The 27,068-nt window shown below is 41.4% G+C and overlaps 1 protein-coding gene across 4 annotated transcripts in view; it reads right to left on the bottom strand.

The window, feature by feature from the left end:
• The window catches only part of LOC128764517 (signal-induced proliferation-associated 1-like protein 2), a 94,865-nt gene that overhangs the window by 49,877 nt on the left and 17,920 nt on the right, over window positions 1-27,068 (bottom strand). For all 4 annotated transcript variants that reach the window (XM_053874289.1, XM_053874287.1, XM_053874288.1 and 1 more), the window contains exons 3-5: window positions 9,211-10,983; window positions 5,461-5,594; window positions 3,643-3,831 (exon numbers count right to left, since the gene is read on the bottom strand). In XM_053874289.1, the coding sequence (XP_053730264.1) occupies window positions 3,643-3,831; window positions 5,461-5,594; window positions 9,211-10,720 (1,833 nt within the window). In that variant the 5' untranslated portion in view covers window positions 10,721-10,983. The remainder of the gene's footprint in view (window positions 1-3,642; window positions 3,832-5,460; window positions 5,595-9,210; window positions 10,984-27,068) is intronic.

Below are 27,068 nucleotides of genomic sequence, written 5' to 3' on the forward strand. Positions count from 1 at the left end.
TTTCACCCCGACTCCCCTGACTATTGCAGTCTCTCGGTTGTTGGAAAACAACTAAACTTAAGGGCTTCAATTGAAAAATAATACATTGACTATTTTGGACAGTTGCAGTTTGTCACCAAGTCACTTGTTTCGAGACATGAACATGGCTGATAATTTGGGCAAAACACCCCTAACCCCTGAAACACCCCTGGGAGCTTGTAAAGAGGACCGATGTTTTGGTCACAGTTTAATATTTGATTGGTGCCTTCTATCGTCTATCATAACAAAAAGGCAATTTAGCTAATAGCTGCATGCTAAAATTTCCATATTCTATACATGTCCATATATTCAGTGGCTGTTTGGCCAAATGGGTTGCCCGTGACTTCAGCCTGTTTCCTTCTGATCCCTAAGCTTCTGAGTGACTGAAGTGTGTACCAGCTGTTTGGGGTGAGAGGCAGGGGACACCCAGGACATGGGTCACTACTTAACCTTTGAATGTCTATGTACATCAGAAGAGAATCAGACTCACATGTGAATGCATATATCTGTCCAATAGATATGGATGCTTTGGTTTGTTCACAGTAACTATTACTCCTTATTAGCTTCAATGGCTACTTTGTCAGAATGATGTCACTTTAGTACTCAATTGTTTCGTCACTGTTGATCTTCTACCTACGCTTTCTCATATTTAGCTCAACTTCTATTCCAGTTCTAAAGGAGAACATATTAAATTTGAACATTTCAATAACTAGTCTTTTCCCACAGTACGTTTCAGGAGCTGACAATGTAGGACGCATGCGAGAGAACAGATGTTGGAGAGCTGACAGTCAAAGTCGCTGGGAGCATAAATACTTGCCCAAGCTAGAGTCATTTTAAATGAACCCAGAATTAGAAAATTCCTTTTCATGTTCTCCATTATCAAAAAGATTCCAAAATGACCAGCAGCGCTCTCTCTCTCTCGCTCAGAAACACTCTGAGAACCACTTTCTAGCTGCTAACTGCACTGCTTTTTGAATCTCTTCTGGCTCCGCACAATACATTCCCGAAACCACTCCAGATGCAAACATGATAACAATAGATAATGACCATAATGAATGAGAATTACCACATTGTTGGAAGTAATTGAGAAAGGAGTGATCGGTTTACAGTTACAGGATTGGAGTGAAAAGCAGCTCTGTGTTATTGTAGAAAATCACTGACTAAATTTGATTAACAGCTGTAAACATTTCCCCGTCCATCCACCATTGCCAGAGTCGACCCAAAATACTTCCACATATGTTCTCCTCTCCTCTTACATCCACTTCAGCCGCCGAAAACTTTCTGCTCAACTGAACAGAGGAAATTAGGCGAGCTGCTGGTATCCCCTCGCTTTCCTGGTTTTACTGCAACAAAAGTCCCCTTTTAGCAAACAGGTTCTCATAAAAACTGAAACTAGTGCTGCACTTACGTAAACAGCACAAATCTAAGAGCAAGTGTGGGCCTGGAACATGACAGACTTGGAAATCCCTCTCAGATGGTTCCTTTCTAATGATAGCATCCTTACATAAACACATTTGAGGGGCGGTGGATGTCCAGCTCGGTCAAAAAGTAGATTATGGGGTGGCAAACCCGCTTTAAACCCTCACAAGAGAAGTATGGCATTAATGACCAAAACAGCCATGTGCAAAAATATTGACGTCCAACGCCCATATACATGTGACCTCACGTCATGTTTTCCTTGTGGTCTAATATGGGGAGTGGCTCCGTGAGGAGTTTGAACCAGAAAAGGTCTTTTACTTCTTTTGTGTCTGGTATTCTATCTGCAGACGATCGTTCTTACTACAGGAGTTCTGCAGCTCCTATTTCATTAAGGTCAGCCAACAGTCAGATTTCAATAAAGTTTAGATGTTGACAGAATTCCAAAAAGCATCATCAAAATGATTCTAAAGTCCAGTTTCCTTTATAATTCAAGTGAAAAGACATTTTCTGGATAAAATCAGATTAACAGCCCGCAATATCAGCGTGCCTTAGCCGTCATATTTGGTCCCAATGACCATCGTACTTATTTACTGCCACGAGCACGTGATGTATTTTTTTTTATCCAGGAATTGTAAGTTTGACACATACTAAGAGAAACCCAGTGTTTGAACATGAAGACGTGTATTCTTACAGAATCCAAATGAGTTTAAGGGTATGTTTAACATTATGATTTCAGCCTGTGGGCCACCTAAACATGCCTAAGACAACTTCTCAAAATCTTTTTTTTTTCATTAATTCATCACATATCCACCGTCACAGGAGAAGAAGAGAGGACATCACTGACAGAACATCAGTCCACAATAGGGCACAGTGACAGACACCCCAGAACAGAAAACACATACACAATTGATGGCAATTTAAGGCATCAGTTATCCTGTGTCTATTTTTGGGAGGAAACAAGAGTACATAGAGAACAGCAGGAGGAGAATGACCTAGTTTTGCACCCAAATACAGGGTTGCCTCGGGCTGGAATTGAACCAAGACCTTCTGGCTCTGAGGCTACAGACACCTTGGTGCTCGAGACACTTTGTGGTAACAGATGTGGGAATGTAAACTGGAATCCTGAGCCGCAAAACAAAAACAAGTAGAGAGAGAGAGATTCCATGGAATCAATCCAGGGTACACATTTTTGTTTAACAACCAATATAAAGTGATTTTCAAATCACAATGATGTTCAAACAAACCCCAGAGCCCTGATGTGGTATTCTATTGTAAATACATTCCAAAATGTCTTCATGAGCACGACACACTGTCCATAAATAAGTCCACCAAGGAAAGTCAACATGCAGTTCAGTCGGGGTCAGGCACTAGACAGCAATCTCACAGGTGTCATTTTTATTCAGGCTCTGTTCTTAGGGTAAATCAGATTTTTTTAATGTTTATTTGAATCACACTCAAATGTAATGTTTTCATTCCCATTCACCACTGTTGCATGGAAACACTTTTGCTTGTAATCTTGGCCTGATCCAACTTAAACTGGCACAGTAACATTGGTACTTGAGGTTCCTATAAACTGTTCCCACTTGGACCAACGAACAGATTATCATGCTCTGTGTTGATGAGAAGAGGCTTCAAGAAAAAGGCCTTGAAAGCAAACTAAGCAAATCACAGATTCTTGGTTCGCTACATTGTACCAAGAATGTAAAACAAGGTAAAACACCAATAAATACATGCTAAAACACAGAACATGTTTCTCTTCAGAAAAGTTCTATTTTGAGGCAAAAGAGCTCATTCCTACTTTCAAATGTGCAGTTTCATCACATGAGAAATTCAGATCTATCAGATCACAATGAATCAGCTCAGACACCTGTGAGTACCGTTAATAACCTCTCATCCAAACTCTGATGATGCAAGATGACATCCGCCCGCCATTCAAGCAGAATGTCAAATGAGGAAAAAAATCAAACATTTGAAGTCAGTTTCTTCACTGAGGGCCTTATCAGCAGGAGTGCCAGAATAGCCAATGTTTGCAGCAGACAAAATGGGATTCATATTGATTCCATTAAGCTACAATATTGACGTGATCTTGATCTTCAGTTCTCATCTGGAACTAATTCAATTTGGGATACATGCAACGCACAAGCTTTTCCACCCTTATATCGATGATAAACAAAAAGAAAAGACAGAACAGTGTGTGCAGCTCACCCCTTGCTCATCCAGTTTAAGAAGCTGCTCAGGAACTTTCGGTGAGTTAATGGCAAGTCTCAGACATTGGATGTTGAGCTCTGGGATCACATACTCCAGCACTTCCTTCAGCGGCAACCCACGGGCGGTGCCGTGCCTTGCTGTGGACGGAATGGCATCTTCCAAAATGGCACCCCGGAGTGTGGTCAGCTAGCAAGAGAGAAAAGGATTCCATCAACTTTGATCCAGCACCTTCATGTGTTGCTGGAGTTAACATTGTTCTTTTACATTTTATATTGGAATCAGTTCCTCATGTAGTGGGAGGCGGAGTAAGCAATACAGTCATCAATATTATTCAGGAGATGAGCTCCTTAAATGCTTCTTCACATGACTAAAGGATGTTACTTTATGAATAATTAACAAAGTGTAATTGAACACTCAGTGTTAAGTGGTATATCGTTGTTAAGGCCATTAATGTGGCAGTAATGTTTCCGCCAACCACCCACCCTTTAACACAGAGTTGCTGTTTTGAACGACTCATTTGCGCCTACAAAACTCGCTTCTGTGCGGCCAGTCAGTGGACGCGCAGTCAATGGCAGTTTAAAAGAATGAGTGGGTCGTGAAAATCAGATTACTCAACAGTGAGTTGATCGGAGTATGCGAGCGGGGCCGAGAGTGCAGGAGCTAAATGATAGGACGACATGAAAATAGACGCTCCATCGGTCGCGGAGTTAAAGTGTTATCTGCGTGCAGGACTGGCTTGACCCAGTTACATTGTTTTATCATGGGAGTGGTACTTCAAACCAAGAATGGCAGTGGATATCAGTGACATTTCCCTGCCTGACACATCTGTTGTACCTGAATTATTCAGAGGATGAGACCACCCACCATCTATCAGTGAGAGGTTTTGGTAACACAAGGGACCAGGAGTCTCGGCAAGCCATTCGGTAGATTAATCATGTCGAGAAGGGCGGCTGTCTGAGAGACTGCATTAATGACAGCACAGGTGGATTCGGTGCTGCTAAGTCTCTGTAAGACACTATTTGCACCTGTCAAGCAGTGTATCGAACAACCACGCACAGATTGCCTTTTCATGTTTCCTATCATACATCGGTCACCAAGCTTTATTTTGATGAAAATGAAAACACAGTTGAAAATACAAGCATGTTCCTCTCTCTTCATTAAATTACACTGATCGTTGAAGAAAAAGTTGACTCTTTGGTTGGTTAACTCTTGACAGGAGAGTCTGCTCTGTGCTTGGGTGGCACAACAACAGAAGTGCCTCAGGTGACTGTGTGGCCGGTTGAGTGCAAATCCCTAGTTCTAATAAGGATAAACCTTCAAGGAGCTATTGGAAAAGTTCATGTCAAATCAGTCATCTGTGACAGGATAGTTAATAAAGAATTCACAGTGAATGCAGGCGCAGACTTCTTCCAAATGAAAGATGTTTAAGTGTTACACAGAGAAACATACTCACGAGAAAGCCGAGTTATGACGTAGACTAAAACGAAGCAGACCCAAACACAGTGGTGGAAAAAAGTTTCAGACACTTCAAGAATTGCACAGTGTTAATGGAAGGACTGTAGTATTAAGTATTAATTTGATCTTATGTGTTGACTTTGTTAGAGATAATGTTGAAAACTAAAATAATAAAAGTTGGTTTGATTTTGCAAGTCTTTCTTGTAAACAATAAACACAACAATATTTGTTTGTGTCTGTTTTATACAGCCACAGCTTTTGAAACAAACAAAGAAAATCCAACAAATTGTCTTCAGAGTTTCTGATATTAAGTTTCTGAATTTATTTTGTGATAAATGACGATCATAGTAGTTTCATTACCTGGCTTGTTCTGAAGGTGACACGATAGTTGTATTGCATTCCATCCTTCTCTTTTCCTTCATCCAGTCTCTCCCTGCGGACACTGACTGCCACGGGCCCAAGATTTTCGTCCACCCCGAAATAATTTTGATGTTCTGCAAAAGAAATGATAAAGATCATACACTTATAAATACACTATATACTCAACGTCATAATACTTATAATAGTATGTAGATCACAGAGTTCATATCTGAAAAACAAGAATGACTCTCTGACCCAGACTGAACCGAAAGTGACCCAAATCCTCACACAGCAGCCTTTCACGTTCCAAATTCAGCAGCGTTCTTTATTTAACCCTCAGTGATTGGATGGCAGATGTGAATCTACTCCATCATCCCAAAAGAGTACACTCTGATAGCACTTACAGCCAGATGATTGGGAGACACAAAAAATGTCACTCATGGATTAATACTTGTGTTGGACAGCAGGCTTTTGGGACCTAGTTTTAGGGTCCAGAAATGAAGGCAGATAAGTCGACCGTACAATTTATTATGGTTGAACTAATATTTAGAGGGTTGGCTTAAAACATAATGATAGGCTTACGACCAGCACTATCAACATGATTTAGAAAATCTATTAGGATGCTGCAGTCATTCAACTTCCCCAATTTTTTGTCTTTTTTATTTCCTACATTTACAAAGCTAAAGATAGAGAACAGAACAGGCATTTCAGACGTCAGAACATTGGATCTTTTTGAGGCCCCATTGCGTTAGGGTGATGGTAAACACGATCAGTCCATCATCAGTAACATCATGAGCCCATAATGTGAACATATTCAATATGCAGTATTGTGTAGGTTTCTGTTTTATGACCTAAAGCTGTTGGAAAAATATGGGCCACTTGATATAAAACAGTCTGGTGTTATTGATGTGGTCTGTTAAAAAGCATCATTAATGTTGGTCTTTATCGATAGCCTTCAAATTCCAGGGGTTGTCAATACGGACGGACTTTAAAATCTAATCTTAGTTCCTCACTTTGACTGGGAAAGTCAAGTGAGTTGATGACCTGTAACTTTCAGTTTGAGCTATTAATTCATCTTATAGTTCTTGCTAATCTTACTACAGTTTTCTTGCTTTCTCGTCTATTGTTTTTCATATTTACCGCTACACAGTGGTTAAATCCTGAAACTTGAGTAGAATCCAGTGGCAGGATGCCATCCTTTAGACGTCAAAAACGGTTATCCACTGTGGGAGTCTGTTTTGTTGGTAAAAGCAAGCTGTAAATCAGAATTCAATTTTATTCCAAGTCAGCCAAACATATTTCAAGATAAGTAGACCAGATAAGTAGACTAGTCTGTAGCCTTAAGTTTGACACTTGATTGGTTCAAGGTACTGACCACTGCAGAATGGGGGACCAACAGAATAGAAGCAAGTATATACTTGAGATCAGTTTGTATTTAATTTTTAGGCAAAGGTAAATTTGGGGGATTCCTAAGACAAGCCAAACATATTTCTGAACAACACAGAAATCAGTCATTCATTGGTGATTTCAATAATCATGCTTCCAATATTTTGCATAACTCAGAACACAGGAAATGCTCCCAAACAATTTACATGCTAGAAACAGACTAAAAGAAGAAGCTGAAAGATCCAATTATTTTCTCTCTCTTGACCTATTCATTCAGCAATTGTTGTAGTCCTGGTTCAGACGACCATGAAATGGGCTGATTACACTAATGCACCACAACATATTAACCTTTTGAACCCGGAATATTTTTAACCTCCGGAGAAGCTTTGTTGAATCAACCTTGTGCATTTTCCCTCGAGAAACCTGGTTTTGCATGTGAAGCACTGGGGGGGAAAAAAAACTATAAACGACCAAGATGTTGGTGCGGAAATCTCATATTTAGAAATAAAAGAACGAGTCTTGACATAAAAAATGTATGCTTCCGCTACATTGAACTATTACAGACATGCCATCGAGCATGCGATGTAAATAGGCAGATCTTGGTTGTGGTGATGCATAGGGGCCATGAAGCATATTAGCATGTATAATTAATCAACTGCGCACATTGAGGTTAAATGTCTGAAGGATACAGAGCATGACAGAGATGGTGGCGGCCATCTCTGTGAGACAGAAGGTTAAATGCTGGTAGGGGGGGCGTTGTTCGTTGCCACGAGGTCAATGGACATCGAAATGCCAAGAGCACGGTGAGGGCAGAAGTTTTAAAGGAGATATTCTGTTTCACACTTCTAAATGTCACTGAGGTCAACAATACAGGGTTGTAACTAATGCTAATGGCTTTGAATCTTTGCTTTACTTTGTTTTGAATATATGAAGACAACATCATTAAAGTCCAGTTCCAGTTACAAGCTAGAATCTAAAAGAGTTTTACAGCCCATACTGTATCGCAGTATGAAACTTAACAACAGGTCAACTATCTGGCATGTCTACATTCGCCTGCGCATCTATGCGTATTTTCGCTCGGCCGTGACCTATATATAGCAATCTTGGCCTGGAGGTGTGGTGAAACACTGTGTCCATTAGGGCAGTCAGAGGGGAGGCACTCCTGTTGCGAAGGGAGATAAAGCTTTAGACAATCAATGGGATCAATGTTCAGCCCAGGTTGATAAAAGTGTATCCTAAAGTGGTGACACACGGCAAGTTAGTGAGTGTAAGTGTGTGTTTGAGGTGAAAGAGAGGTGACGACAGGCTTGTCTTTCCAATAAAACACCTCAGAGTAAAAGGGCAGCCATTCCATCCGCATGCTGCAAGAAAAGGCTTCTTCTCTAAAAGAGCCATAACGTCAAAAGGACAATGACAAGATAAGTCATACACACCTTGTGCTAGCAGCGATAAACCATTTCCTGGCTGAGCAGTGCGGGAGGAAATGCATCATAGTAAATGATTATCTGTGGAGGCGTAATAGCAAATGCAAATACAGTAAAAGTGGAGCGGGTATGGGCTCATTATCCTTGACTGGAGATATTGAGCCTTGACTGAGGTCACAGAGTCGTGCTGAAGCTCATTTAATTCAGGCTATGTTTTTGAAGACGTTCCAGCATCTGTCAGTGTTAAAGGTGAGGCAGCTGTTTCAAGGGGGGTTGGCATAAATAAAGGTAACACAATCTGCTGAGAGCCACAGAGAAAAACACATGTAGAATGATGGAAGGGGTAGGAATTGTATTTCCAGTATCATTCACAGAGGTGTTTTAATGAGGAGACTTGATACCTTGACATAGTTCTTCTGACCCTCTGGTTTCATAAGAGGAGTCCTCATGCCCCTGAGTCTCCCGTGGAAAACAGCTGCAGTGCACGCCGCTTCTCACCCCTCTTTCCTCACTTCTCCACACAGTTCACAGCAATAACAAGGAGGATATGAACACTCCCTCTGACGGGGAGTGAAACACACACCCTCACAGCCAACACAAGTCCATTATTGTTACATTAATCGTCTGGTCTAGAGGAGTTTACTGAGCCATGACTGAAGAAAGTGTGTTCACTATATTGGCCAGCGAAGACTGTCGCTTGATTATTTATTGTATTTCCCATTTTCTCAGTAATGACTCTCATTTTATACCCATGCCACTTACAGTCTGCCCCTAAGGTTTGTCTGCCCTTTTGTGGTCTCCTTCTTTTCGTTTACACACAAGTCTAAATTTCTCCATGTAAGTTATCAATTACAAACTCAGTGCTGTATAAATGAGGCATATAATCTCAACAACAGACATGAATCTCTGGAAGGAGCTGGAAAGTTTAGTAAGTTCTTACCTTTCCCATAAAAGAACTTGTGGTAGTAGTAGGCTCCAAGGTCAATGTGTTCGATGATGTAGCGCTTGACTTTCTCACGGTGGATGGGCTGGCTTTCTCGTGGCACCTCCAACACAGACACTCCTGCGTTGGTGCAATGAGAGCTGAGAGATGACTCGAAAGAACAGCTCTCTGACACCCCAGTGTAGTTGGCACTATTGGCTCTGGAGAGGGAGAGCTTTCGTTCACCCTCACCACCGATCTCATTGCGAAAGTGTGGACAGCCCAAAACCAAGCTGTTGCTTTTCCCGTCCCCATCATCTGCATCCAAGTTCTCTTTTGGGTTCAAGTCCTCTCTGCTGCCAAGGGGAGACTCAAACATGGGGACATTTACATTGCTGCAACCGCCTGCTCCAATGTCTGGACTTGCTATAGGTCCGAGTCCAGGCCCTGGCCCAATCCCGCACAGCCCCACTTGACCAGGTCCAGCAGAGGCAGCAGATGCCCCAGTAGTTATGTTCTTCCTCTGGCCTAGGTTCGCTCTACTAGCTACCGCCTCACTGATGTTAAAGAGAACGCTCTGTACATCATAATGGGCAAAGCATTTCTGGAAACTAAGGGGTCGCCGGTCCTCTTCCATAGAGAGCCGCAAGGCATCACTTTCACTTTTTATGGTCCGCAATTTCCTGAAGAGTGAAGGTTCTGATGATTCTGACTTGAGGCGCCTCATAAAGGACTTCTCCCTTTCCCGACTGTAGAGGAGAGTATTGTCTATGTAGTCGTATCCTGGAATGTGGACAATCTCCCCCCTGGCTATCTGCGCTGCAGTCTGCAAACTAGGGGACAGGGAAGCGTCGCAGCGCAACAATTCAGGAAAGCCTAGTGGCGGTATGCTGCGATGATCTATGGTGTCTACTCTATAGCCCTTTAGCAAGGTAAAGAAGCCATCCCCGGTGAGGCCTTGGCGGTCGATGGAAGACGTGCTTCCATATTCTCGGTGTAGTGAAGCCCCAGTGTTTGGGTTGACAGCGTCCATAATATCCTCAGAGTCTATGTCGCTTATGGTGACGTCACTGTTACTGCGCTGACGAATCGGATGGAGACCTTTAAGAGGTGAGTGGCTGAGGAGGTCGCTCAGTGCAAACTTTGTTGAGTAGTCCACCTCAACACAAACGGATTCTCCTTCCTCAAGAATTTCCACAGTGTGTTCTTGTTGTCCATTCTGGAATACTGGTATCACACTTTGATAGTTTGGCGAGGGCCGTCCATCCCATCCATCTTTCCTCGGTGGCCATTCTGTTACTCGAGCTCGAACACCCATTTTAGGCATGGCTGGCGTGCCATTTGTCTTCCCTGGACCTTCAGGTTTGACTTGTATATTAGAAGCTGGTGGTCCCATGCTACCATTTAAGGACTTCAGTTTCCTGCTAAATAACTCCTCCGACTGCATGGCTTTGGAGTACTCTTCCGGACTTCCCACAGTCCCTGCAACGTTTGATTTGTTATCCGTCACAGGACTCAAAATACTCATATCCTGTTGGCAGACCCCTGGAAGAGCAGACGTCCCGTCTTCATTACATCATGTGACCTGCTCACTGCTAAGCAGAGAAGGAGCCTCTTTCAGGAGTCAACGGAGCAGCCATCGTCATAACTCACAGAAGGCGGCTGCCACGCCAAACGCCGAACAACATTTGGATGTCAAGGACAAGTGTCTGAGGTACACTGAGACACGGCAGAGTGGAGTCTCTCTCACAGCGTGCCGCCACTGCAGAACGACAGCTGGAAGAGTTGGATCTATGGCAAAGGAGACAAAAACACACAGGGGAAAATGTTAGAGCACAGCAAGTGGGTTAGGGCACAGTAACTGAGACAACTTTGGGCAAAGCATCAGACATTTTTAGTTCAACTTCAAAGATGCTCCCTCAGACGGCTATATTATCGACTATTTATAGAATCCCCAAGACACCTAAGGTGATGTATATTTTACAATAATATAGAACACTGGGGAAAAGAGCTAATTGGATGATTTCAGAGGATATATGCAATTCTAACCAGTTGTCAAGACTCTTTTTATGTCGCTTCCAGCTAGTGTCTAACAGATGGCAGTGGAGCAAATTACAACAGCAAGAGGCAGATGTTCGGCTGGATGTTCGCATGTACCAATATCTGATTCAACCGCTCGCATCATCAACCCAGCAAATTATGCAGAGGGGGAGAGTTCTACATATTCAACACAAATTCCACTTCAACAATAAAATTGGAGTTTTTACAGATATCCCTTTCTGTTGTGAGAATTATAACACCAAATGAGATAATATATCTGTGTGGTTGAAAAGGGGAAAATGTTTGTTATTTTATCATCAACTTCGTTTGATGATGAGCTAAGCTACCTTTTAAGGAAGGCACATACACATAGTTGGCTTTGTGCTATGTAACCGTGACTCATCATGCATACGTACAATAGAAAACAAGTGCAATCCACTGATACCAAGCGTTTCATACCAACTATGTGAGCTCCGGTTAAGGTTTGGCGTGTAAATTTAAAGGATTCATAAATTGATGCACTAAACAAGAAAGCAACCCAGTGAATGTTTTTCACCGCCACACAGCAACAGGAAAGCAACACTCAACATGTGCTGCAGGTCTGCCAATATCATCCATGTTTGTCGTTCAAATATGTAACTGGCAACATTAAATGACGGCAGGTTATTTTCAACAAAGCAGATCCGGGGCAGTTTTGCCAACAAACACATGCTAACGCCAGAAATAATCATCATTTCAATGCCATTAGCCATGTTCGTGACGGGGTGAGGGCCATGTTTCACTTTCACTGCGTTCACTTCACCGCACAGAACGCTGGGTTTTGGATACCGCACCAAATTGCAATACGAATCCGCTACCCAGACCTTAATGGTTTTTTCTTGTAGTTTTCCCGGTGTTGCACATTTTTACTATCATGTGAGAACAATGGAGGTTTTTTTAGTAAACGGTCCATATCACTGGGAATAGGGATTGTGAAATCACCCCTTCTCTGAGGACGACCATCCAAGTGAAAGCCCTTTGTAAACGCTTCAGATATGATAGATGAGAGTTCAGTTGCACACTCTTTCAGCAGCTGCTATTTACCAGTATAAAGGCAGTTGAAGTACATTTTGATAAAAATGTGGGTCACAGCTGGATTAGCAACACCTTAAAACTTGTCAAATAAATGCTTCCTTCTCCTCGGACCAAATGCAGGTTAACGACAGTAATGCATGCATGACCCAAATGTGTGGCGAGAGATTGATTGAACGATACCCTCTCAGCTCAGTCTGCTGCCAAATCTTTAGCATTTCAGCCACTCTCATGATGGACTGACCTGGTTATGAAAACAGCATCATAAACACGGGCGTAAAACTGTCCTCGGCGTCACCATATTTTAAGCTCGGCTCGGACTGAGTGGCAGAATTTTGTGTTGTGTCATGCGAATGGAAAACAGAAGAGCTCAGGGAAATGTGCTCGTCTTCTTCAGTAGGCGCGGCATGAATAATGGAACGTGTGTCTGGCTGCGGTGCCGGAGTTGCTGTTTATATTTCATTACATTCTTAAATGTCATTTACAGTGTGGGTAGCAAGTAAAAATATCCTGAAGCATACTAGTAAAATATATTTCTCTTTAAGAGCATATAAATACATAAACTTTCAAGGAGTTCAAAAAAACAATATTAAAAAAAAAGTTGATATATGAAAAAGAAAAAAATGAATTTAAAAATACTGTACAAATACAATGTGTAGTCATTAAGTCATGAAATAATCGGATTATATTTCACATCATTCTTTTCACCACAGTTCTATAAGGCTTTGTATTATCTTTTTTCAAATGTGTAAGGTAATCCTCTGAAAATAATGGAAACCACAGACGCAGCGAGACAACGCCACTCTGAGACTACACACCCTCTTCAAGAATGATGTCTTTCGGAGTCGCTGTCTTATTTTAGTCTCCTCTTGTCAACCAAAATCCGTCTGGGGTCATTTGCCTGCGTGACAGGGAGAGGAGGTGACTCTGGCAGCTGACAGGCACAACTACAACATATGTCTAAAGCTTCTTCTTTTCACACTTGCAATGTGAGCGAGTGACAGCAAAAATGTGCCACCTGTGCGAAAAGCTTTATCGAGGGAGACGCTCCGACAGACGACTTTACAGATGACTGACAATGAGACAACAAAGAAGCTACCGCGGTGTAATCTCCATGTGAAATACTTGCGCTCCACAAGTAAATATGGTGGAGAGAAACAGGAGATAAATGTGAAAGGTAATAGCTGGTGACATTTAGTGAAAATACAGGCTTCTAAATAATAGAGGCGTATTGTAGCAGGGCTCACAAACGACTGCACAGAGAGTTTGAAACATAAATATTGTCTTTTTACACCATATTACATCACTTTTTTGTTCTTATTTTAGCACCCACTTTGCTTTTCTGTCTCTCATTAGTTTTAACAACATTGACCTGTGTTTGGTTACTGAAATTTGAAAGGCCAGAAAAGGTGATTTTAAGTGTTTTTAATCTTGCTATTAAACAGGACAGATGTGAAAGGCAACAACAGTAGAAGAGTAATTGGTAGTGAGACACTCCACTGAGATGGTTACCGTACAATATAAATATATCCAAATAGCAGTCGCATAACACAAAATGATAAAACTGCATGTTTAATAATCAAAATTGTAAGATTTCAAATATTTTTTCAACTTGAACTTCATTTATTCTTCCACTGTGACATTCTTTTGCTCCACACTGCCACCCACATTAATTCAAGTTTCAATTGACCATAATAGAGAGTACACATTTCACGTAATGCAAATGGACTGAATGTGTAATTTTCTATGCCTTGTTGTTATTTTCCTTTATTTTCTTGTATTTTTTGTCAGCACTTTATTCCAAAACACTTTCCTAGTTGGTGGGCTCCCCACTGACCATGGCAATAAATTAAATTCTGATTCTGATTCTGATCCTAAAATAAATACTGTCCGATCACACCAAGTGACAACAATTTAAAACGAACTACAATGTTATCAAAGAAACCATTTTTAAAATCTAAAACAGTGGCGATGCATGAAGTTCATAACTTGACAGGTGAGTCAGCACTTAAAAAATGCTCACTAATTAAATAGAAATTACATTTTCATTTTAACAGGATTTCTTCAATGACAGCTTAAACATAAACAACAACATTAAAACCGACAGGCCTTTATACGTTTCCATATTGTACAGTTAATATTATCTCTACTTATTGAGGAACAGCCAAAAGGTCGACTTGTTATCTGTATCTATTTGTACCACAACAAAGGCTCAGGAGTGGGTGAGTTAGCCTTTATTTTTCTTGTGGACGACATGGCAGGATAAACCGCAGCACATGGTGGTCCCCGTTTCCCTTTCTCCCCCACTTCTATTAGCTACTTTCCTGTGACAGTGATGAATGAACACAGTGGCACCATGTCTCTATCCACATCAGGACCCAATCACCCACAGCCAATGGAGAATGTCAGGAGCGACATGGTCAGCAGAATATATCTTCGGAGTGACCCAAAGGTGGCTGTTTTCTGCTCGCCACTTTTGTGGTGGCTGTACTTGCGAGACGGCAGATGGTGGGTGGGCGGAGTGGTTTGCTAACAGCTCTTTAGAACTGGAGCAATGTATCGCCATTATGGCTGTTTAAGACACATGCTCCAACAGACAGCGGACAGAGATGAGGATGGAGAAACAGAGGGGCCGGAGCTAATTGAGGAGATTCATGGCTGACCCAGAGTGGGCACTTACAAAAAGCCCATCAACTCAGCAAGCCATGCCAACACCCAATGCAGAGGTATTTTTAAAGCCACTGAACCATCATGTACGACAACACAAGTCTTTGATCATGAAACACACAGTGGTTAAAAAGCAGCTAATGACTGTAGGAAGACAGAAGCTCACACAGTTACACACCTCCAGTTATAAATTACATTGTGTGCCATTCAAGCTCATCCAGCAGCTTGCACCAAACTAGAACAGCACTTCAATACCAGGCCCAAGCAGAGTTATGGAAGGTTGCTCGATGAGATCAGTGAGCCATGCAAGCACGATCAAATAATTCTTTTTTTTGTAATCTCTACAGATCAATGTGTGTTGTACCTGGATTTCCTAGATCAGGAAAACTCAATGGGATATGACTCAAGTGTTTTCTGTGTATAAGAAGATCATCCGAAACATAACAAAGTCCTTTCTACTGCAGTGCAGCTACTAGCTATAAGATGTCAGAGCTAGACTATGAGAGTTTCTGACAAGGAGGAGAGATATTTCTCACCCCAAAACAAGGCACAATACAATAACATACAATGCCATCTGAATATTAAACAACAAATGCAACAGCCATTAGTTTTTAGCCATAAATAACATCTCATAGTTGGTCTCCAAGAGCTACAACAAAATGTGTTAAGCTAAATAACCTGAAGCCAGATCCTAAATCTGACCTCAAATCACACGTTTATTAAAACAAAAAAAAAAGCATTGACTGTGTCCAGTCCAGAAGGTTGTGGTCAAGCATGTTTATTTAGTCCTGGTCAGGCTTCTGGGCAACTGTGGGACTCAGGCGAACACAGGCCTGTGATTATAGCCAATTATCTTTAATAAAGCTCGGTGTAATTGAGACGTATTAGTGTCCTTCAGTTCTCAGCACGAAGGAAGTCGTCGCTGGCCTCCTCTACCAGAAGCCACGACCTCCAGATGAGAGAGCAGGCCTTGATACAGTCATCCACTCATCCCACAGGCCAATTTAGGGTGCGATGCAGGTTAGGGGGCAGGATGATTACACCAATTTTCCAGCTCATGGACTTCATCATATAGTGAGTAAGCCGCCACTGCGATGGAACTTTTATTTATCTGTCCTTCTCTTGCATTTAAGAGCACTTCACTTAGGTCATTGTTGCAACTTGGTCTCTAAATACCTGACAAATATCGACAAATTAAAGCAAGCATGTCTTGTTTTACGAAACACAATCACTTTCAAAGAGCATCTAGAAACAGCAACTAGAAAAACAAATACTTATTAACTTTTAAATGGTAAAACCTATCCCACTATCAACACTTTTAGACAAAAACTACACACTTCTCCAAGGTCAAAGTAACAGAACAAACCTTTTCAGGTTGAAGATTATAATATACATTTATTAACTGGAAAGGAAGTGTTTTCTGTGACACAGCTGCTTCCTCAAGCAAGGGATGTGCGATGGTTTTGAGAAGGACTGGTATTAAATGTATCACACTCTGAAGTCAGATGGAAGGACTGCAACCAGACACCGGCCTCTCCAGGATGATGAGAACACTTGTGTTTCTGCTCCACTGGCACGAAGCTTAACTCGGTTATTGCGAGGTTACGAGGTGGAGGAAAGTGATAGAGCAGGAACGAAAGTGGCATTCGGCCAAACGTCGCACAATGAAATGTGCAATTAAAACTCGAGAAGCAATTAATTGCCTAACCTTATGTGTAAGAGTTCATTACCGGGGCCTGGGAAAGCTTGGCTGCCATCTTCCCCAAGTTTTTCAGTAACCAGAGAAGACACTTGTAGACGTGAGTGAGGACCACCAGCGAGACCAACTGTGACACAAAATAAAGAAAACCAATTCATCTTCTTCCTCTTTCATCTTGATGGCTGCACAACTAAAGCTCACAACAGGGAGGGCTCTCCCACCAGCTGACGCTCAAATTAGCACCAACACTAAACAACTAAACCTCACGGTATCTGAGCAGGTTCGAACCATCTCCACCTTCTCTCATTGTCCACCAACCGGACACCCCGATGTGCCGACACTGCCTGCAGGGAGTAATGCTGAGATGTTAATGGCCAGTATGAATGAAGGGTCACACCCGTGGTGGGAGGTAAGGAAGCCAATAAAATGAGTTTCATGCAGCTGCCTTATCAAAACCCATATCTGGAAATTGCGAGAAAGTCAGCCAAGTGCTTTCCCAAAAAGGATGTGTTTGTGTGGAAAAAAACACTCACACATGCTTGGCAGTAAAATCACATGTAGCTGGTTTTTATTTTACTGAAATAACTTCTCATTAGAGTAACTGCTATCTGGGTCACGTTTATATTCTTCTACATAGACTTTGGAGAAGATATATATATATATATATATATATATATATATATATATATATATATATATATATATATATATATATGTGTATTATGCTAAATACAAAAATATAGGTTTGAGTTCGTTTTTTTCTCATTTGCCACTCTCTTTAAACTACTTATAACACATTTTATTGTTTTCTCTTTTCACACTTATATTACATTTTACATCTTACACTTTAACAATCACCTTGAAAATTAATCAATGTACGATCAAAAATGAAAAACTATTGTGATATCATTTAAAGGTTCAGTTATATCAAAGAAAAGCAGAAATAAGTCTCAATAAGTATCAAAAATGAAGTGCAAGAAAAATATATTTTCACATTAACTGGTTTCAAATTTTAGTCCCAACAATTCTTGAGTTAAACACCATATCATCACATTATTTATAATTTGTACATTTGAATAATTTTCCATCAAAATACTTGTTTTTGTTTTACTTTATATATATTTTACACACATTACAACTTTGCTCAGGCTTGGGGTTACTTTTAAAAACAAATGAACTCATAATTGTAAAATTGCAGTTCCAAAGTCAGATTGAAAGTGCAGCAAAGTTCATTCATGAAGTACATCAAATTTGGCACAAGTGGAGCAGCACTTGTGCCAAACGTCCCTTCCAAAAAGACTTCAAGTGAGGATGCCAAAGAGGGTGACTCCCTGTTTCACAACAACACATTTCGACTCAAAGCTTTAAGCTTTCAGTAGTGTGAATTATGAAGAACTAGATCCAGACAAGCAGTAGCTGCTGTACATCAACGAACAACATGTTTGCTTGGCCTTTAAACCAGACATAGACAGCAAAAAGAACTGTGGAATGTTTTCTTTCTCTCAGCCAAAACAATTGTGAGGATAAATCTACACACTCGTGTTTTCATTTCTGGTCTCAGCAAACCACGTGCAAGTGCATGTTTATGTGGGAATGCGTAGTATCTTCTATGTGGCTCCACCATGATCAACGGATGCATTTCTCTGAGAGTAAACAGGATATTGCTTATCTGTCTGCCAAGTTTAGATGAGAGGTAAACAGAAAATGTCCATTGAAAAAAGGCCATCTGATATTCTTATTACTGCAGTTACAGACAGTCCAGTACTATTTATTTCACATGTACCTAACTGAATGTAAATCAAGAACTGCTATAAGTCATCTGCATAGAAAATAAAATCACTGTCTTTTGACGGCTTTAATTGGTGGAATAGAATAATTACTGTTTAATTATCTTATTAGATGCAACACAACTTATTTCTAATGTCCTCAAGCGATTAAATACCTGTGCACTAATCACCCTTGTGCCAGCTGCTAGAGCTGAGATTCATATCAGTGTTTTTTTTTCATGAGAAGGAAGAATAAGTGTGCTCGTACAGGGTTGATATACTGCTCATAAATGTTGAAACATATTGTATAATTACATATTCCACACTATACCTTTTAGTCGAGAATGAGTAAGGAAAAGGGAGCAATATTGTCGTTCAAAAGGGAAACCCGCCATCACGCTACATTTGTACCCTTTTAGGCTGACGCAGGTTTCCCCCATTTTAAATGTTGTATGTGTTTAGGAGACACATTTTTACATGACTGACCCGGTTTAAATCAGACATTGGTGGAATTCCTGTCAAGAGGGGTTAGATTAAAGATGCTTTGTTTACATCTCACTAGACAGAGACCCCGGGTTGACCACTCGCCAGAAGACAAGTCAGATAAAAACAGGTCAGACAGAACAGGCTAAACTTATCACCTAAACATGTCATCATTCACCAACGTCAGTTTTTACGATTCACTGACGATGTACTTGTTTTTGTCCATTCAGTATTCCAGGTGCACAAGCGTCAGCACATTTTGTGCAAACTATAGCCGACACAATGTTCTATACCTCGCAGGCCACTGCCAGCTTAACAGAGTTTCTTGTTTGTCTTGAGTTGATTCCATTAATGCTCACATCCTCTTCAATACTCCCTTAAACCCACAGCTTGCAGCCAAACGACACACAAGCCCCAGAATGATCTGTTCTGAACAGATAAGTGATCCGGTTATTTGTAAAGCACAGCTAGGGTTGCTGATCTCTTGTGTCATAGCAGGTCAACAGTTTAATACAGTAGGATATTGCAATAGATATTAGAGAGCAATGTCCCATTTAGAGGCACGCACAGCTCTTGTGATGGATCAGTTTCATCATGAGTCACAGGTTAGTTGTTTCCATACAAAAATCCAAATTGACATGTCAGATGGGTTTTAAATGTATTAAATACCCTTTCTCAAAGACAAAAGGAAACTACCTGAGTGAAAAACCCCAAACAATTCCATGAGAACAATGATGAAACCTCAATGTACTGAATTGTTGTGGAATTTTGTTTATATATTTTAGCACCTTTTTGGCGCCTATTCCTGCCTCACATACTCAAGGCTCTTGGAAAAACAAATGCTTAAGAAGCTGACCTTGTCCTATATTTGTATTTTCACTCCAATAACAGTCGCACATTTGACAGTTTCTTCCTTGAAGTTGCCAGCTGCCTTGACCCCAAAGGATTTAAACCTTTTGTTGTGAATCAAGCTTGACTGTATTGCATGAATTTGAGGCAAGAATAAGCACTTACAAAAGACAAACTGCCAACTGTCCATTTTCCACACACACATTTAAATACTTTAACATACACCATCTGTTTTGAAACAATCCAAATGATGGTCTGTCAAAACTGAAGCGTAACACTTGTGTATTTATGCCTCTTAACTAAGCTCAAAACAATGTATTTTAAATGGAAAGCACTGAGGTTTTTGTGAGGATTCCATCTGGTTTAATCTGTTTTTGTTGATAATATTTCGGATGCACACATTAGCTATACTCATTAGCTTTAATATTGTTAAGCTCCCACGCTCGTCGAGATGACAGCCATTGCTAAAATTACCACTCAAGCTCTGGAATGACAAGCTAAAGTTGCCAAGACCAACATAATTACTAACCGCAATGCATCAAGTGGGTGTTTAACCACAGTCCTGGAAGCTTCAAATAATCACAATGACAAAGTGTGGAGCTGTGTGGAGCTGTGTGGAGCTGTGTGAAGTGGTGATTCTTAAAGAAGAAGAAGCTGTGACGGTGCTGGTTAACGCAGGACAGAGGCACACCTCCTGTTGGCACCGCTGAAAATGGGAGTCTCCCACCACTATTTCCCGGCCAGCTGGCTCTCTGCCCAGCGCCTGCCAGGCAGCACATTGCCATTGTCCTTTGGTTGTTTCAGGGTGATCTGAGAATTAAAATAGACTAGAGAAAAGACTTCTCTTACTTCAGAACAAAGCTGTCATAACAGTGACCCTAATTTTCAGTGTTGTAAAAGATTTAAGCGACATTAAATCATCTGTAGACGAGGAAATAGTCCCGATTTTGTTTCAAAATTAATGACCGCCGAGGAATATGACTAATGGAATTTAAAGCTACAAGAAACTTGATGAGCAGCCTCCTGCTGCAGAGATGTCAGTGAGCATTAGATAACAAGACGCTGCAGTATCAAACGAAAGCTTAAAATGTCACTTTTGGTACATCAGCTCTCAAAGATTGGAGCTCTTTAATGTTCCTAGCAGAAGGAGAGTGTGTTTGTTCTTGGCTGCTCCAGCAGAGAGCCGTGAACAGACACTACTGAGATGTGGCCTTACTCCAAAGGGGACCATCTGTCCTCCGAACCGGGCCGAGCAGCTCCAGTTATGAACACAATTGTGGGAAAGAGAGAGAGGTGGAGTTAGTGTGGCCCAGCAGGTCTCCCGAATATTGCCACCACAGTGGCCTATTTTCATCAGCACACACATCCACCACCCCGTCCGCCCCCCTGGTGGGCTGCTGCAGCCAGCTACCTCCGAAGCAAAGAGTCTCACAGCAAAGCGGACGCTCTCATTTCACAAAAAAAGTCGTGAACACAAACTGAAAACCCCAAAGATTTGCTCTTACTCACATTATTCACATGGAGTACACATTACGCTGAGTAAAAGGTGAGTCACGTGACCTGGTGACCCACCACAAACTGAGTCCCAAGTGATCCAATCAAGTGAGCAGCTTAAAATGCAGATCTGAACGTATCCTAGCTTTGTCACGCATGACAGGGTTTATGCACTAAAATAACAGCCTAAATTTGATGGTAGAGTGATTCATAATGCAGAGAAAACAGACCACTCTCCTGCGTCACCTGATATGTAACTTTACTGTGTGCACTTCACAGAAAATTACTTATTGAACACTCAATTGGCTTTAGTGTTTGGTTACACATGCTGTTCTTGTCAGTGTTGCCAGCCCTAGCACTAAACCAGTTGTGGATTTTACCTAGAAGTGTTTCAGATTGCCCTGTTTTAGAGAATTTCATACATTGGGTTCTCTGTATCTTCCTCACTTCACTTCACGTCAAAGCTTTTCGTAAACACTTAGTGGCGGTAACTGCGACTGGCTGTTTCGCAATTTGACCAAAAATACTGTGATGTAGTCTGGTAATGCTTGGCCTCCTCAACTACAGATGTCATTCTCAGTAAGAAACAACCAACAAGCATAGCAGTTTTTGGAAAAGGAAACATGACGTCTAAACCCTGACTAGCAACTCACCCGAGGCTCCAATCCTGTGCTTTGATATGCATTTCATCTTCATGTTATTGTCATCTTTCATGACATTTTTTTTCAGTGTAGTAGTTAGTTGGTCTCTGCAGTGTGCTGGGCCTGACCTTGGAGGCAGTCCCATAGGTGCCAAGTGGATATCTTAATGCTTTGTTAGTTTGTCGGTCCACATTCTCAGGATTCTATGTGGTGTTGGCAGCATTTTGTTAAGCTAACATTTTCCGACGTCTGAGTGTGAAAACATTTCAGTCACTTTATTAAAGTGTTTCCTTGAAGGTGAATATCAGTCATATTACACTGGTACGTATTCCCACAGATGAAACAGGTTTTGCTTTGTAGTGGCACGTCAAAGTTAAGACAACTAAAGATCACTTGAGCATCACATTTGGCAGTTCCCGGGCCACATGAGGTGACATTCCTAAAGCGGTGTGAACTGTGCTGCAAACAGGGAGCACACAGCAGGAAGTAGCGACTAAGAAAGCAGCATTTTTTCTTTTATCTCACATGATGCAGTGAGGCGTGAACTTATTAACAGATGTGATATCACAACCGCCATGTGATCAGAGAACCAAAAATACATTTGCCGGACCAAAAAAAGAAATAACAACGTCATGCATAAAAAGTAAAATGCTGAGAGGCAAAATGACCTCGGTTCACGTCAATGCAGAGAAGCATCTCCCTTTAAGACACATTTGGGAGCATGTTTTTCACACATGGCCTGCCGTCTTTGACACAAATCTGGCATTAGAGATACAGTTTGGTCCCAAGGGCGGCATCTGGAGGCTCTACAGCTGATGTGAAGTTTGGTCAAGCAGAGGATGTGACGCAAACACGGGGATTGGTTTGACAGGCGTTAGAACAAATGCAATGGTGAATCATATTTACTCACCTCGCAAGATATGAGTCCTGTCACTGGCAGAAGCCAACTTGGAATTACAACATGCCGCCGACTAAACCAGACCAAAGTTTCCTAATGGCACACAGTTCAACCGGACACTTGTTGTTGAGTCTATCCAATCAGATTAAGAAATACAACTCTAACTATCCCTTTACACATGGCAAGCAAAGCATGAGCTGTAAACTGTCCTGAAAGTAATGCTGCATACAATTTTTGACCACAGCTTCAAGTTATTGCGTCTTAAACACACAGAAAGAGAAACTAATATGCATTGAGTTAAACCTAGATGAGATTCAACCAGATTCTTACCTGATACTGTGACTCTCTTAGAGCCATAAATCCCTCCAAAGGTAGACAAAAAGCTCTGTAATCCCCTGAGATGATGAGGCCACACTGAAGACACAAGCCAAATGTAGTAAATCCATCAGCCACTTGTTGAATCCCAGTCTCCCAAATATAGTGGAGTGCAGAAATATGTACAGAGCCAAAAGCTGCTCAGTGATCCGACCTTTGACAATGCGGGGAAAAAAAAGAAAATCAAGGAAGGAAGTTAACTGGAGATAAATCTGCCGGCCATCGGGGAGTCAACATACTAAACTGCATACAGCTGCCAGTTAATGCACACAAGCCTCCACCTCCCCCTGCGACAAAGCCACCAACAGCTGAATAAGACTGCGGCATTAGCATATGTAAGGGAAAGTAGGTGGCTGTGCTGGCCGGGGAGGGGGCTGCTGGTCCTTGAAGGTTGGGTTGGGGGAAGGGGTGGACCATGACATTCAGGACTCCTCACTCTGACAGGAAGGGCAAGAGAAAAGAGATGGAAAGCCATTGTTCCCGCAAAACTTTCTTGAAGCTTGAAGACGCAACAAGTCAGACCGCAAACTACCGCACACATGTATCTGAACCAAAGGTTAATTATCACAGAAATATGTGGCTGCATGTTTGATGGCATCGAAATAGTGGAGGATGAATAAAGTGATGTGCAATCATTTTATCTGTGTCTCCAGTTAACATATTATCGTTGCAGTATACAAAGAGAAAACTTTGCAAACGCCACGATTAAATGTCCTTAAAGTCATGGCTTCTGTTAGGTTTAATCACATGCAGTCTGTAACAACATCTCCACAACAGCTCATTGATCACAAAGAACTTTATGAAGGCAACAGTTCTTTTTGGGAATAAAAAGAACCTTTTGGTTAGTAGTGAATGCTTCCTTGTGAAAGTTAGTATTCATGCCCCAGGCACGGCACATAGGATTCTTCAGGAAGCATTCCAAATAACTGTGAACATGCTGGTAAGATAAAGAACAAGATACATCAATGTAGGAGTGGTCAGTTTCTAAAGGAAGACTCAAAATATTTGCCTCCGTGTGCTGTCGCTATTTTAAGTTCCGATGCTTTCAGTATATGTGAGGTCTTTGCCACATGCCAAAACAAGCAGGGTACTTGATATTTAAATGCACATGGAAAAGCTTCACTCTGTGGCGTATTGAAATGTCACACAAAGTTGACCATCTTCGGACACATAAACGCTAAAAAAAGAACAACCCAAGGGGGTAATTGAGATTTGATTATACATCTCACCGCCCGCGAGCAGCAACATAATCAGGTCTCGGCGAACTTAATTGGGAAAGCACTAAATGGTGTCATACAAACCGCTTCCTGATGACTGCCTTGCTCTGTCTGTTTCTGCTCGGAGGTGGGAGCATGTTAATAGCAGGAAATGACAGACTTTAATCAAGTCGAATGAATGGCAGCAAGTGCAGCTCTGTGTGCCTTGTTGGGCTTTGATGCAGCCTCAGCCGGCAGGTTCACAGCTTTCATTTAGAATGTGGGGAAGTTTTTTTTTTTCCTTTTGAAAAGTGGGAAACACCAGGAGGTAACACTTAACATTTCTTGTCACTGCATCCCAGCAACAGACAAACTATTCATCAGCTTTACACACATGTGCAGCAGAGCGCGTGTAGAAGCACACAATCCCTCAAACAGCACATGGAAGGCCAGGTCTCACGGGCAATTTACATACCAAGGTTAGTCATTACAGAAACGGATATACATACACGGCGACCTACATTTACAAACGCCAAAAAACACGGCTCATCTTTCAAAGGCAGAACATGCAGCGTGTGCTGGGAGATGTGAAGATACAGTCATCCCTTCGGGAGGCTGCTGAGTACGTTTTTCAATCATGTGTTCCACAGTGAAACCAATTTCTTGAACAGAAATCAAAGTGATTGCGGCTTTTGAACTAAAACATGCAGGGCAGTTCAGCATTTGGGACTATTATGTTTTAGAGAATGCATTTGAGTGCTAAAATATATGATGCTAATGAGTCAGTCCCAACTTCTTCAAATATAAACGGCAAATAGAACAACAAAAATCTCACCAATAGGCATGCGAGGAACACGAGCTTTTCAGGGTTTTGGAGTTTAACCCTAAAGTGCAATGGTAATTTTATTACACTTATTTCAACTTCTAATATAATGAATGATTGCTTTAAATAGTATGTAGATCCAACAATGGTAATACGTTTATAAATGTCATGTCAACCATTTGGATTTTTGCGATAGAAACCTTCAGCAAACCGAATAAAAAAAGAAATATTTTCAATAAGTTCTAATAAAAAATGGAATTGGAAAAGTATTAACAAACATATTAGCAAACAAATTCTAATTGACTAACATAGGAAGCATGAGTCTGATCTGACTATAAAAGTGTAGTATTTCTGTAACTTATAAGTCTGGAGAAATAAACTCTAAAATGAATGAACAACTGAAAGGAAGCCCCATTTGTCCGCAAAGTGTTTTGAAAATAAAGCAGCTAATCTGGAACAAAACACCCCTTAAGTCCACACAATTCAAAACCACATTAACCCAATTGTGAAAACTCAGAGCAAAGAGCATTTGGAGGCGAGCCACAAAAGTTCACCCAAGTTCTCCAAACAAAATCAGATGACACATGAGGTCTCAGCCAGCAGTGTGGTAGAGAGTTGGAGCGCGTGTTTAATTAAATACTCCGTGGAAAATCATAACACACAATTAACTTATAACCGTAATAAAAATAGTCATAATTTTGGGGAATTGTTACTCAGCTCAACATGATGTCTGGACAACAATGAGGCTTTCCAGGCAATTACATGACGTCAGACATTGGAACAGCATTTGCTGAGCAACCAATGGTTTTCTCATGAATTCCATCAGAGGACTGAAGTCATCCACACAGGAAAAACGGACCAACATCACCTGCATCTCCTCATACTGAGCTCATTTTCATGGGAGGGAGTTGAGGGCCGGTGATTCATTCACTGGCCGGTATTTTTAGTCCTGCTGATAACGGTCGGCTGTGGCAGGACAAGTTGCTTCTTAGTTATGCAGGGAGGGAGAGGAACCGTTTAGGGAAATAGGCTGTTCTTCCTGCAGAGAGCATGGGAGGGAAAACAGCTGGCAGGCTAAAGAGAGACACACCAGCTCTGAGTGACACTTTCCCCCTCTTCATCCACCCATATTCTCCTCTTTCTCCTCCTTTCAGTTTGTTGTGAATCCATCAGGAGTTTCCTTCAAAAGCACTCCATCACTTAGGAATGGAGCGAGAGAGAAGAGGGACGCGGGTGCATAAGATGAGGGGATAGAGAGTAAATAGTGGCTTGTATCCATCCATGTTGCTAGGCAACATTTTCTGCAAATGACAACCCTGAGTGACAGCAGACCTTCCCTCCAACAAAGACACAAGGGAGGAGAAGAAGAGTGGACCTGAAAGCAGCACAATACATAGGAATGAACACTTTTACCAGGGTGTGTTGAATTAAAGCCAACCCTGGTTTGAAGAAACACGTGTTCTTAATGTAATGTGATGTCAGACTTATTCACTCATTTAAAGAAATTTGGCTCTCATAACATTAGAAGAAAAAGAGCTTGGACTGCTGCTGTAATCATAGGACTTGTAGTTCGAATGTTGGGAAACATCATATGGGCCTGATGTGTGTGTGAACAGGGATTGAAATAACAACGCAATACAAGGATTGAAGAATAATTCCCTTGAGAGTTACATGAATGATCCTAATACCGTGGAAATAAGACTTTAACCAGATTTTGCATGCTGCTTGTTTATCAGAGAAATTAAACAGCTGAAGGCTGTGTGCAGCCGTCACCACATTTAGGAGAGCAGGGAAGATTTATGAATGAAAACCGCATGGTTTTCTTTCAGAGAGCAAAATAGTTTCCCTCCAGAGACGGTACAATTTATATGTTG

The sequence above is a fragment of the Synchiropus splendidus genome, chromosome 9 (genome assembly GCF_027744825.2).
Source record: "Synchiropus splendidus isolate RoL2022-P1 chromosome 9, RoL_Sspl_1.0, whole genome shotgun sequence".
NCBI classification, from domain to species: domain Eukaryota; kingdom Metazoa; phylum Chordata; class Actinopteri; order Syngnathiformes; family Callionymidae; genus Synchiropus; species Synchiropus splendidus.